The sequence below is a fragment of the Pygocentrus nattereri genome, chromosome 1, assembly GCF_015220715.1.
Source record: "Pygocentrus nattereri isolate fPygNat1 chromosome 1, fPygNat1.pri, whole genome shotgun sequence".
In the NCBI taxonomy this organism is placed as follows: domain Eukaryota; kingdom Metazoa; phylum Chordata; class Actinopteri; order Characiformes; family Serrasalmidae; genus Pygocentrus; species Pygocentrus nattereri.
Window position 1 is genome coordinate 46,235,798 of NC_051211.1, and position 13,917 is coordinate 46,249,714.

Consider the following 13,917-nt stretch of genomic DNA (forward strand, 5'->3'; position numbering starts at 1 on the left):
GATACTTTGGCAGGAAAAAAAAAAAGAATCTCATAAAACATCTTAACTAACAATCTTTATAACACGTTTTCATAAGGATAAAAAGTTGGATTAAGAGATCAAAGTAAGATCATAATAATTTTGATGGAATAACTAAATGAGGTGAGATGTGCCAGTAAATCTTTCTAAGGTTGGAAAAACTGGGAAAAAATTTGTAATTTATAACTAATTAGTTTTTATATATATATATATATATATATATATATATATATATATATATATATATATATATATAAAAAGGGGATGTTTAAGCTGCTTTATCTCATTTATGCTCAATAAAACATTTTGACTTGTGATTGATGATAAAATCATTTCTTGAGCTTGAAGAGGTTTGAATGTAGTTTCCTGAGGAAAGACACTGGCTGTGGTCTCTCAGTCACATGATTCATCTCTGTCTGAGGTGCCTCCTCCACATCATCATAGTCTGGAAAATAAGTACATTTAACTCAAATAACACGTCTTTATTTTATAGCACACTGTATGTGCAAACAGTAAATAGAGCACTATATAGGTTCTGTTTAGTACTGCAGGCTACAGCTCAGCTCATTAAACTCAGCGCTTTTAAAGAACCATTTTTACCTTGTTGATTCATTTGTCTGGTCATATTAGGCACAATTCATCATTTAATCGGCAAAATTCTTGTTTTCCTGTAATTGTCCTTCAAAGTGTAATGACTTTTGTTTACTTCTTTTCTTCACATACAATTTTTTGATTCCATTATCATTCACCAATGGTTGGGAAAACCTAAAATTATGCTATTGACAGATAATGAAGAAAACGCTGAGCTATCTCAGAGATTTTCTCTGATGTGTTTCACTTACGTAATTCTAAAAATCATATGGAAGGATTCTGATTCACATTTTCAAGAGTAGATTCCTTTTGCTAAGTTGACTGATGAGAGTAAGATGGTGGTGAACAGATACACTGCTTTAAATCGGTTCAGATTGAACTGACAAACCATGTTTACAGTGTAAACCATGTTTACAGTGTTGTGTTTAAGCTGTGTGGGCAGCACAAGTGATATCAGTCTTGTGATTGGCATGCAAGATCGTCATGTCTTTCAACAAACTTAAATAGAAAAGGAAGAAATTCTAACAAAATCTACCACTCACCTTTTACCCCTCCTATATCCTGTTCAGCAGCGATGACATCATCATAGTTCTCTGGTGTGTTGACTACACAAACATGGGTAGATAAATTATATCAATAAGAAGCAAACCTGATGTTTTTATTGTTTTAAAGCTTTAGTTTAAAATTATTTATCCACATTAAGAAAAACCTACCTGTCATAACGTTGGAGTTTGGTCCAGCGGTAACAACATCATCATAGTTATCTGTCATGTCTTCTGTCAAAATATAGAGATAAATGTCATTAAATCAGCTTCAGTATCATCACTGACTGTGTTCATGTTTGAGATTACAGTGTTGTTACATTACAAGCCAAACCTGTTACAACAGCTGAGCTCTGATCAGCAGTGATGACATCATCATAATTCTCTGCTACGTCCTCTACACCAAAACACAGACATAAAGGAAAGATTAATAGAAAGATGTAGATATTAGGTTTGTCAGCTGTTTCGGGTATATTTTACTGAATGTGGTGTTTGTATGAGTCTACTTTACTACTGAGTGACTTCATAATTTGAGCTCCATTTGAGTTTTGCTTACATAATAATAATAATAATAATAATAATAATAATAATAATAATAAGTATTTACACCAAAGAGCAAAGATATTATGACCGCTCAAATGAATAATGTTGATTATCTCATAACAGTGCAAGTCAAGGTCTGGGAGATATTGGACAGTAAGCCAACAGTCAGGTTTGATTTAGGAGAAATGAGCAGGCATAAGCCAATGAGACCTAAGCAATCAGAGAAGGGACAAACCAGTTACCAGCAGTGTTTGGCACAAAAGGCTTATCAATGCACCAAACTGCACACAGTGTTCAATGGTTTGAAAACCATGAAAGTTTTCAAGGCGTTGCACTGCCCTCAAAATTCCCAAGACCTGAATCCAATCAAACACCTGTGGGATGTGCCAGACAAGTCCAAGGATCTGCTACTAACGTTTTCGGTGCCAGAAACCATCGGTCACCTTCAGAGGTCTTGTATAGTCCATGCCTCAGCAGGTCAGAGCTGTTTTGGCATCATGCAGAGGACCAAATAAATGTTTTCACTCATCTGTGTAAATTATTCATTTTATGAAATAGAATGCAATAAAAATGTATAAGTCAATTTTTGTCCAGACTTTGTGGATATCATGAACATATGTTGTAGGAACCAAAATATCTCCCTGCATGTAATTGTGGACTGTAGGGGGGAGTAAAGCTCCATAAATGAGTCTTTACAGTTACTGAATATTTGGTTATTCTATTTTTACAGCATTTGATCTGACCTATATATCTCTTATTAATTTAAACTTCTTTCTAAACTAAAACTCAAAATTATAAACACACCTGCTACACTATCAGAGATATGTCCAGCAGTGATGACATCATCATAGTCCTCCACTGTGTTTTCATTTGCTGATTCACCTAAATCAAATAAAAGCAGCTGTATTTACAAAACGGTGTAATCATATTTTTACATTGTGGTTTAATATAAAGATAAAATCATGTGATTAATAAATGAAGGAACTCACTTGTCAGGCCACTGGTGGTGACATCATCATAATATTCTGCCTTTATTCCAGTCAGAGACTTTGCTGCAGAAATTGTATAAATGTATTATTATTTATTATAATTTAGTATTAATTTTATTTATATTAGTTGGAATTCCGCGACCCTGAGGGAGAAGCTGCTTAGAGGACGTGTGTGTGTGTGTGTGTGTGTGTGTATAATTATATATATTTTTTAAAAGTCATTCAGAGCATTTTAACATGACATTTTTCAAAACCATGTAATTCAGAGTCTTCTGTGAACTACAGTGTGACTCCATTAAAATTATGCAGGAAATAATCTTTGACAGAAACATCTGATCTAGAGTTGAATTAAATTGTCAATCAGAAAAACAAATTAACTCATATTTCAATTAAACAGTAAAACCCAAATAAAAAGTAGATGTAAAAGTATCCAGAAAACAACTTGAGTAAAAGTGTAAGTGAACATGGTCAAAAAAGAGCTTAAATACTGAGTAACTGGTAGAACTGCAGTGACATTTCTTAGTATATTCAGCATCTATCAGCATAGGAACTGTGGTTTGTTGGGCCCTATCATTCTCTTCTTTGGCATCTTTCTGGTCTAAAATAAAACGAGACACCTCAGTAATCAGAGGAGTGACCAATCACAAAGCGGTACAGATGCTGTCTCCTCAAAAAACACAAACACATAAAAAAATAAATTAGTAACTAAATGTTAAGCACTAAAATGTAACAGTGTAAAAGTGAAATCTAAAAGTTAAAGGTTAGATTTCTTTACTCACTAATACACAGTGAGTAAAAATAAAACATATCATTTGAAAAAACTCAGAAAGGTACAAATTCAGCATCATTTTACTGAGTGCATGTGACTTAATAAATATAATTAGTTACTACCCACCTCTAGTGCTGTGCTTCAATTATTAGATTTACTTTAAACTTAAGTGCTCTAGGAATAAAATAAAACTGCCATAAGAAATTCTCTTATTTCTAAATGGTTAATAAACTCTATTCAACTGAGAAATAACACACACATGCTCTGGTCCTCTTACCTGCAAGAAGCTCCTCATCCACATCCTCATATCCTGAATGCTGTTCTTCAGAGAGGACACTTCCTGTTAGAGGAGAGCAGAACAGTCATCAAACACATTCAGAATGAAGAACCCCCACAATCCTCTGTTTGAGTGCTGTTTATCATTGTGAACTGGGTTAATAATATGAAATAATATCAGTGCAGGCAGTAGAGGGCGCTCTCAGATACCACACTCTCACTCACTCAATCACTGACACTAAGTCAGTCAGTCAGTCACTCAGTCTCATAGTCCCTCACATGGTCAATTAATCACTCACTCATTCACTTTTTCAGTCACTTGGTCACTTACTGACTTTTACCCAAATTATTCTGTCATTTCCTCTGTCGTTTGGTCACTCAGTCATTCAATAAGGAACTCAATTGGTCACTCAGTCATTCACACTGTCTCTTGATCACTCACTTGGTCAATTGGTTACTTACTTAGTTATTAATTCAGCCACTCACTCTCACAGTGACAAACAGGGACAATTGGGTACTCACTCACTACATCATTCACTCAGTCTTTCTCACTTTATCACTGTCTCACTTGGTCACTTGGATGTACACTCACTGACTGACTGAGTGGTTCACTCACTCACTGGTTGACTGGCTTGCTCACTCGCTTACTCACTCACACATTGATTGGCTCAGTCACTCATTCATTCACTCACTCCCTCAATGACTGTCTAGGTCAGTCACTCAATTACTCATTCAGTCACTCAATGACTGGGTCAGTCACTCATTCACAGTGATTCTCTCAATCTATGCATTTCTATCTCACACACACACACACACACACACAACACCCCAACACTCTCTCCTTTCTTACTTCCTCTCCTTCTCTCTCTCTCCCTCTCTCTCTCTCTTACACACACACACACACACACACACACCACCCCAACACACTCTCCCATTCTAATTTCTCCGCTCTCACTCTCTCACACACACACACACACCTGCAGCTGTGTGGTTTCTCTCTATGTCCAAAAATTGAAGTTTTACAGGAATTACTCAGTTTAACTTCAGCTGCCTGATAGATGCTTATCAGCAGAATTAACACACTACACTACATGTAGAGCTACTCTAACTGCACATTTCATCTAATATACACTAAACTCTCATGTAACTGGTTTTGATTACATTTATTTAATTTCTGTTAAACTGTTGAATCATTATAACTTCAAGAACAATAAATGTTGCTTTGACATGTCACAGAGTGAGCAGTGAGAGAGTGAGCTGGATGTCCTCTGTTACATTTAATATAAGCTTATTTTAAATTATGCAGTAAAACAATGTAATACTGATTGTTCTGTAAAGCAACACCTGTTGTAAAAAAGCGCTATATAAATAAACTTTGCTTGCTTGCTAATACTCATGCAGAACAGTCCATATATCACTCACCCCTTTGAGTCAAGTCATTTCTTTTAGGGATGTTTCTGCGGTCGATCTCCTCATAGACTGCCTCAGTCAGAGTCTTACGTCTCCTCTTAGAGAGCACTGTGAAGGAGACAAAGAGAAACATTAAGCCAGTTCAGTAGAACAGAAGACTGATGACAGATTGAAGGACTAATGATGTTTAGAGAATGTACAGAAAGTGGATTGTAGATGATCTCTGAATCTCTCTACCTCTCCTGAGCACTCTGTTCTGGTAAAGCAGCACAAACAGCAGCACTAAGGCCAGGAAGAGCAGCACTCCCAGAACCAGGAGAGACGCTGGATAAATGAACGGAACAGGTGCTGGAGGAGTTTGTGGAGGAGTGTATGTTCCCTTAACTGTCTGACCCACTGAAAATAAAAATACAGAACAGAAAATGTTTAGATCACTGAACAATCTATTCAGAAACAATTAGAAAGATGACCAAAGAGACAAAAAAGTACCTGTGGTGATGGAGGTGGTGGTTGTAATTATGGGTGCAGCAGTTGAAGGTACAGATATGTCTGTAAATAAAGAAACAAAAAAATAGAAACATAAAAATAAGCAACCAACAAAGCACAAAACCCAAATACTGACCAAAACTGGAGCTGGATAGTCTGATTCTAATGTTACAGTTAAAGAAGTGCATATGTCAAACTAGCTTTAGACAACATTAATAAGTTCATATTTCAATGCAGGCTTGGAGATTATTAACACTGGGATTAAAGTGATTCCTCTGGAACCAGAAACTCCAAAGTCCAGCACGCTCGTCTGACCTGTGCAGGTGACTCCAGCGTGCTGCCTGTGGGAACAGTCAATGTGGTTCTTCAGGGAATGAGGACAGTCCCACAGGTGAATCTCATTCCCTCTACACTTCACTCTGTTCAGCCAGATAGGCCCTTCACCAGCACCAAAGACAGGACTCCCATCAGCACTCAGTGCTGGCCCACAGCCCAGCTGCCTGCAGACCACCTGAGCATCCCTGATGTCCCAGAGATCAGCACAAATGGAGCCCCATGTTTTATTATGAAACACCTCCAGCCTCCCAGAGCAGCTTCCATTTCCTGCATTCAGCCTGAGAGGCAGGTGATCTACATCACACAAAGAGATACAGAAACATTTACTTATTAATAATTAATCAGAAAGTAATGAGTCATTAATCAGGAATAAATATTTAAGTCATATATTAACAACCACAAGACTAAATTACTAACACATGTAGTAATGAATGAAGATGAAGGAAATAAAAGCTTTCTTCAGTGTCTGCATTTATCTGGAATTCATGTGTTAATTAAGCATACGAAAAGAATGTTAGCACACATTGGCAAATTGCTAGAAGCTCTGTACGTTTCATTCTATTCATGCAATTTATGATTTGTCATAGTGCAATGTCATACGGTTACAACACAAACAAACTGTTGTATGTTTAATAAACTGTAAACTAGTTTACCTAAAAACAGGCATTTGATTTAATTAAAACTGAATTAATATATGACACCTTTATTATGAAAATTGGATACCACTTTTAGAAAATGAAAATGTGTTTTCCATAATACATCTGTAATTCTTTTTAAAAATGTGTTTTAGTTATGGAAACACAGCATTTTGGAATGAAATCCCTCAACTCTTTCTGCAGCTGCAAATCAGTCATTTTTCTAAGAGAAGATTAAAAATAATTAAAATTATTTAAATCATTTTTAAAAATTGTCCAACATAAAAGCATTTTTTTACTTTTACAGGTGAGTTATGCATATGCATACTGGATTATATACGCAATTTGCATCATAGACAATGTTTACACATGGTGTTACCTTGGTGTCTGCATGTTGAGTGTTTGCTAGTATATATTTTCATGCATCACATTTTACACTAACATGTAAAACATGCAGCTTTTATCTGAGGTGAAACAATGGATTTGCAGATGCTGTTATTTCTGAATTCTTTATAAAGTAGCTTATTTGCAATAAACATTTTTGTTTAAGATTAGTAAGGTGTTTGTTTTTTTCACGAGCATCGTGTGATTCTATTAATGTGTGGCATTAGGCACATCTTTTATTTTAAGTTTAAAAATACATGTTGATTTTGGGCTGCTTCGTTCGTTTTTCCTTGTTTGACGGTGACTTTTATTCTGAAGGGCCGTGGTTGTTTACTACTAGCTCTGTGAAGCACAGACATCGAGAGGGCGCTCTAGCTGCGCGCTAGCCTAGCGCAATATGTCCGTCTTCTTGTGAGGGCAAAAAAAAAACCCTGACTCATTTTGGTAAGTAATGATTAACCTCTGCTATTTTGATAGCTTTTAATCAGTAATAAAGTGTGACTGGTCTATCACTTTTTCTTATATAGCATAAACATTAGGAATTCATCATGAATGAACAGTATTTAATGAATCAGTAATAAAGTGTGATTGGTTCATCACTTTCGGGGGCACAAACATGAATTCATCATGAGTCCTCAGTAATCACTGCTTTCTTTATAGTGAATTGAGAATTGACTCTGCATAGTTTTGTATTTTTCTCACTGACACACCTCAACCAGCACAACAGGAGCTTGTAAATTAGCAGTTGCGTTCAATCAGTTGTACTCGATGAGGGAAAGCACAAAAATGTGCATAGAATTAAGGCTCTTATGACCGTAGGAGAAAGGCACTACATCTTCCCAATAATTAATCAATTTTCATTCCAAATTAAAACTATGGCAACTGTCAGAAATGAGGGCTAGTTGTAAAATGATGCCAGTGTAAGTTTTTAATTGTATTAAATAAATAGTCACTAGGTAGAAACAGAAAAGATAACATAAGAAATAAAGACATGACCGATAGAAACAGGCAAATTCAAGGGCTGCTTACACAGCATGATGAAGCAGAAGGACAAGATGATGAGAGGATGGAGCTACGGGAAAAAAAAAAAAAAAAAAGTCATGCAGTGGGGGGTGGTGGGGGGTTGGGAGGTCGGACTTCATCTCCCAGAGTGCTCGGGGAGTTCATGTGACTGACCACGCGCAACCAAACTAGTAAAAGACTTCAATACCCAGGAGTCCGAGACAGATCATGTGGTTTCCCCTGCACCTGTCAGTGATCACAGTCGCCTGAGTATTGATCACTTTCACCTGACAGACTTCAGTCCCAGCCTATTTAAGCTGGGACTTTTGTTAGTATCTTTATGTGGTATCGTTAGATGCAATTACTTCGCGTTCTCTCCCCATTGTGTTTCGACCTTTCGCCAAGTTTGACCCGTTCTCGATTCCTGTTTTGCCCTAGAGTACTTTTGCCTGCCTGGACTGTTTTGTGTTATGAGTTTGGACTGAACTTTGACTACGATTTGTGTTTTCTCCCTCTTTGTATTTTCCTGGTCGCTTTTGTTATTAAACATAACATCTCACCCGCGAGCGTCTGCTATTCTGTCCGCACGTTAAACACAGTTGACTTTGACAGACAATATTCCCCCTGTGTCTGAGGGGGATCTTGTGACAACAAACATTAATTAACACATGAATTCCTAATAAATTCAGGCACTGAAGAAAGCCTTTATTACCTTCATCTTCATTAATTAATATGTGTTAGTAATTTAGTCTTGTGGTTGTTAATATGACTTATTCATTTGTTCCTAAATAATGACTCATTACTTTGATTAGTTATTCATTGGTAAATGCCTTAATTACTGGCAGATAATTTGTCCTCAAAGTGTTACTCTACCGTTTAATTCTTTATTTTATATTGTGATACAAAAGACTTTAAATGTGTGAAAAGGATTGCAAGTTTGCAAGTGTCCTTACTTGAGCAATGTCTCTGATGTGGAGATAAGGAGCATTTCACACGACTTTGCAGCACTTGACTTCCCTCATCTTTGAATATGTCAAAAAAGACTGTTAGACATTGTCTTCTGTTTATATATCTTGACACTCCAGGAAAAAAAGACACCAATTCTACACATTATTCATGTCAGCATAGAATTTCACTACAAGTTTCCTACCTGAGCATGTAATGTGAGCCACCTCATTGCGATTATCACAGTAGTTCTGTCTCCAGGGTGAAGATGGACATTGCCACAGAGTGGAGTCGTGTTTCCTACATTTCAGATTGTCCAGCCAGTTAGGAGCTGATTCCACTCTTGCATTGGTAGGTTTCTCATTGCCAGATCTTGCACAGTTCAGCTCCTGACAGATCAAACTCACTGTTTCTTCAGTCATTCCATTTTCACACACATTACCCCAGGTTCCATTGTAGAACACTTCCAGATTCCCCTCACAGCCCTCAGTGAGTCTGAACTCTTTAAACTCTGAGAGGAAAAAACACACGAGTCTTTAAAATTAATATACTTATCACGTTTCAAGAAATGTTAATTCCAGGGGTGTCACTAGGCCAGTTTAAGGGTGGCTGCTCCCTACATGTTAGTTTGCTTCCCACTCCAAATAATTGTACATTATTAGAAGTTATTATTCAACTGTGCCATTATTATTCAACTGTACCATCATTATTTAAGTGTACCATTATGTCTCAAAAAATATTGTGATAATAGGACAGTAGGAACTGAGGAAGGTGGGAACTTGGAAGGTGCTGCTGCTTTTACTCTAAACAGCACCGTCATATAAGCTAATATATACAACCTGGGGGAGGATCTCTAGTGCTGTCCGCTATCCAATGTACTGTTAATCAACAGGATTTTGCCTTCATAAAATAACCATTAGGCCTAGTTCAAAATACATCATTAATCAGTGCTTCACTTTGTTTGTTACAGTGTGAAGATACCTACCCAAAATATGGATTTGTGATCAATTTAGCTGGCTATCTAGTTTTTACTTAGTTGCTTGTTATCTAGCTAACCTTAGGTGCATGTCAGATAAAGAAAAATAATAACCTATACAAGACTCATACCAATGAGTTGCCAAGCTAACCATTGTAAGACTTTTTTTAGAAACATCACAGTTAGTGAGATTGTGAAAAAAGTTAAATAAATACAAATAATATTAGTTACAGCCCTTTGTTTATTTATCTCTTCAGTATTCCAAAACAGTCATGCCAGTATTAGTCATATTGTCAGGTTCGGACAGAATTCAGACACTCGCAGACCACATTTAAGTAAAAAGGGATTATTAACAAAGAGGCTCTTAAATCAAAATCAGCCGGTCTAAGGTCAAAAGTGTGAGGGGTGTCCAGAAAGCAATGCCAAAAAAACAGAAACAGGGTCAAACTAGTAGGCACAAAAATGCTGAAAGGGCAAGACAAAAGGCAAGTTTGAAGAAAAAACGTAACAAGGGTCATACATGAAATGGCAAAACAGACAAATACTTCACAACTTGACTAAGCTAAAGCTCGGGCTTATATACTATACTAACAGGTACATAGAACAACATAGTAATCAGGTGAGATTCCACAATACCATAATTCCTGAAGATGTGCTGATATCTAATGCATCAGGGCATGGAACAAACCAAACATTATATGAAAATCTGTCTACCATGGTTAAAATTGTAGTGAAACCCTCAGAAGATGGGAGATCAGTGATAAAATCTATGATGATATGTGATCAGAGGTGATTAGGGACAGGAAGGGCTTTAGCTTAGAACACAGAACAGGTGTGTGTAATCAGTAATTAGGTGAGGCAGAACCTTAGAGAGTCATGTGAGGGAGATCTGTGGTCATGTGATTGGAGTGGGGTTCTGGGTAATGGAGTTTGGGGGCTGGGAGGCAGAGAAAGCGAAAACGGAGGGAAATGTGACGCATATATTGTTAATGTCAATTATCCCTCAATTCCTCAACCTGTAGGTGAAAAGACTGTTGCCAGTTCAAACACAGCGTTGAACCAATTTGATTCTCTTTAATCCTTGAGGTCTTACATATTCACTCTCAGAAAAAAAGGTATGAAACTCTCACTGGAGCAGTTCCCCTCCTGTCACTGGAGTGGCACCCTCAAGGGTATATCCCAGTGCCTTTGGTGAGGGAACATTATATATTATACAGTAACCCATTGAAATGATATTTTCTGTGTATATATATATATATATATATATATATATATATATATATATATATATATATATATATATATGTTTTTTTATGTGTACTTTTGTTGTAAATTTCTGATTATCAGCACTAAACTCAGATGACTGTTTGAGACACGAGGGAAAGTTTTACACCAAACACGTTGTTGTGGGGATTTACATGGAGTTGAACGTTGGTTTTCAGAACTGGATTACAGACCGGATTACTTGCTGAAATCTCTTCAAAATCACTCTTGACACACAGGGTAAGTCCTGATGGTCAATGTGATGTGTGAATTGTGTCGCTGTTTTTAACCCTTTTATTGCTGTGATGTGTGAATCATGTCGCTATAAAAATTAAACCCTTTGTTTATAATATGAAGGCTAAAGGCAGAGATGTAATATAACAGTAGCGAGTGGGGTTTGGGTGATTTTGGAGCTGGATTCCTGGTTGATGGATAGTCACAGGTGGATGAAATCACTCTGGATTGTGAGGGCAGAGTATGATGGGTGATCTGATTTGTAAATCATGTTGTTTTAACTCTTTGTTGGAATATGATGGGGAAAAAACAGAGCAATCATATCATTATTTTAGGAGATTTTCCGAGCCAAATTACTCACTGATGCTGACCTCACAGCTCAATGATTTCGCACAAGCTAGTTAGGGCCAGGTCTGTTGAATGGTGTGATATGTGTATCATGTTTGTAGCTATTTTTTCTTCCTGAAAAGCACAACATTTAGTTTAACACTGCTTCTCCTGCCATAATTTTGTTCAAATGAGGTTTGCTGTTTTATTTATCAATGCTAAACTGGCACAATATTAGACTGCTTGGCTAAACTGCAAGCTTTTCTTTAAGATGCAGCCAAAATTTGGAAGGGATCCTCTTCAAAACTATTCTTTAATGAAAATCATTTTTTCTTTCTTTCTTTTTTGTTTCTGTTTCATTTAGTTTGCTTTGTAGTTATTATTATAGTTATGATTTACTTTTTGAAATGGTTATTTTTGTTTTATTTTGAAATATTTATTTATTTATTTCCTGGATTTAAAAAAAAAACCCTTATGATCTTCTGGGAGTTGGTTCCAGTTATGTCAAGCATAATCGCTAAATAGTGCTTCATCATAATTAGTTTGAATCCTAGATACTAGTAGCTACCCTGCACACAGAGCTCAGAGTCATACAAAGTATACACTCTTCAAACATATCCGAACTCTTTCTGGACACAAACACTGGTGTGACTTATAAACTAACACTAAAATTAATTCTGTAACTAAGCAGGAATCAGCATAAAGAATTTAGAACTAGAGTAACATGCTCTGTTTTATCAACTCTTGCAGAAGCACAAGTGGCTGCTCACTCACTTGCCATAGTGCTGCTGAGGCTAGCTTCAATGGCAGCAAATTGTTTAACAATTCTTCTTCAGGAAATGGCCTTCTGTTGTTTAGTATTGTAGTTTTCCACACATTAAATGAGATCTTACATATCTCCTCTTTTGTTTTTAGTTTGGGAAATTAGTAAGAATTTACTCTTTCCACCAAACTCTTGGGAAACTGGGCAAGTGCTCAGATTTACAAATATCAGATTTACAAAAGATATCCTGGGCGTAATTACAATTGCTATGCTACAAAGCACCAACTGGGTGAACCAATTTGCAACAGCAGCCTGAGGCAGACCAGTGCTGCATCACTATTTTGTTTAAGAATACAAAAGACAGATGCTTGCCATTAGGTGGGTGAAGCAACTACACAATGACCTTTCCGTTAATTTGTATTTGAGTGTCTATTTTACCGTAATAGACAACATAATGTCATAAGTGTATTTTCATATCTCCATTAAGCACTGGTTTATACATTTTATCTTATGTACCTTCTTTTTTTTCAGTGAATACTGTATATGTTAGAACTGTGAGCATAAACAGGCTCAAAAATAAAGAAAAGTAACAATCAGCACACTTTACCTGAGCACACAACTCCTACATCCTCCTTGTGTCCACATTCATCCTCTCCACACAGCTGAAATCTGCAGTTCAACAGGGACGTCTCGTTCCCCTCACACTCCACCTCATATAGCCATATAGGTCCAGTTCCAGGTCCAAACTGGACTGGTACCGGAGCACTGAGGGCTACTCCACACTGCAGCTGTCTGCAGACCACCTGCGCATCCTTAATATCCCACAAGTCATCACTCACTGTCCCCCACGAGCCACTGTGGAAAACCTCCAACCTTCCTGCACAGTCTCCCCCAGAACCAACCAGCCTGATGGAGCTGTGAGCTGGATTAAACTTACCTACACACACACGCACACACGCGCACACACACACAGACACAGACACACACACACACAAAATACTGAGATCAAGACAAAGATTGTTCCACATGATGGTTATTCTCATTACTTTGAACTGAAGTTTGCACAATTACAGCAATTACATATTATGTAAATTTTGTGAAAGTATTGTTATCTGTTGTTCCTATTCATGGACAAAATGGTTACCAGAACAGGTGATTGAGAGCTGTTCTCTGGAGCTGCAGTTGACTGCTTGTGCGCTGCTGCAGTTCCCCAGATGAGCTTCACTCCCAGAACAACTGAAACCCGTCACACACACATGTCTATGTTCAGGACTGGATGTAGAGGAGCTGGAGAAGCTGAACACGGAGCCACAGCCCAGCTGTCTGCAGACCACAGAGGCCTCAGACTCACTCCAGGAGTCCAGCAGAACTCTCCTCCAGTCCTGCCCAAAGTACACTTCCACATCCCCCTCACACTCCATCCCTCCA

General features: G+C 37.3%; 1 protein-coding gene across 1 annotated transcript; it reads right to left on the reverse strand.

Annotated features, from left to right (window-relative positions):
- Window positions 1–289: 289 nt before the first annotated feature.
- On the reverse strand, window positions 290–13,910 carry LOC108412919 (antigen WC1.1-like). The gene is made up of 15 exons (XM_037538142.1): window positions 13,634–13,910; window positions 13,097–13,426; window positions 9,132–9,437; window positions 8,935–9,003; window positions 5,940–6,254; window positions 5,628–5,687; window positions 5,376–5,534; window positions 5,151–5,246; window positions 3,730–3,792; window positions 2,684–2,746; window positions 2,499–2,576; window positions 1,486–1,548; window positions 1,323–1,385; window positions 1,152–1,214; window positions 290–463 (listed from the first exon to the last, which is right to left on the reverse strand). The coding sequence occupies exons 1-15, from the start codon at window positions 13,908–13,910 to the stop codon at window positions 348–350; spliced, it is 2,121 nt and encodes a 706-aa protein (XP_037394039.1). The 3' UTR covers window positions 290–347.
- Between the last annotated feature and the right edge of the window lie 7 nt (window positions 13,911–13,917).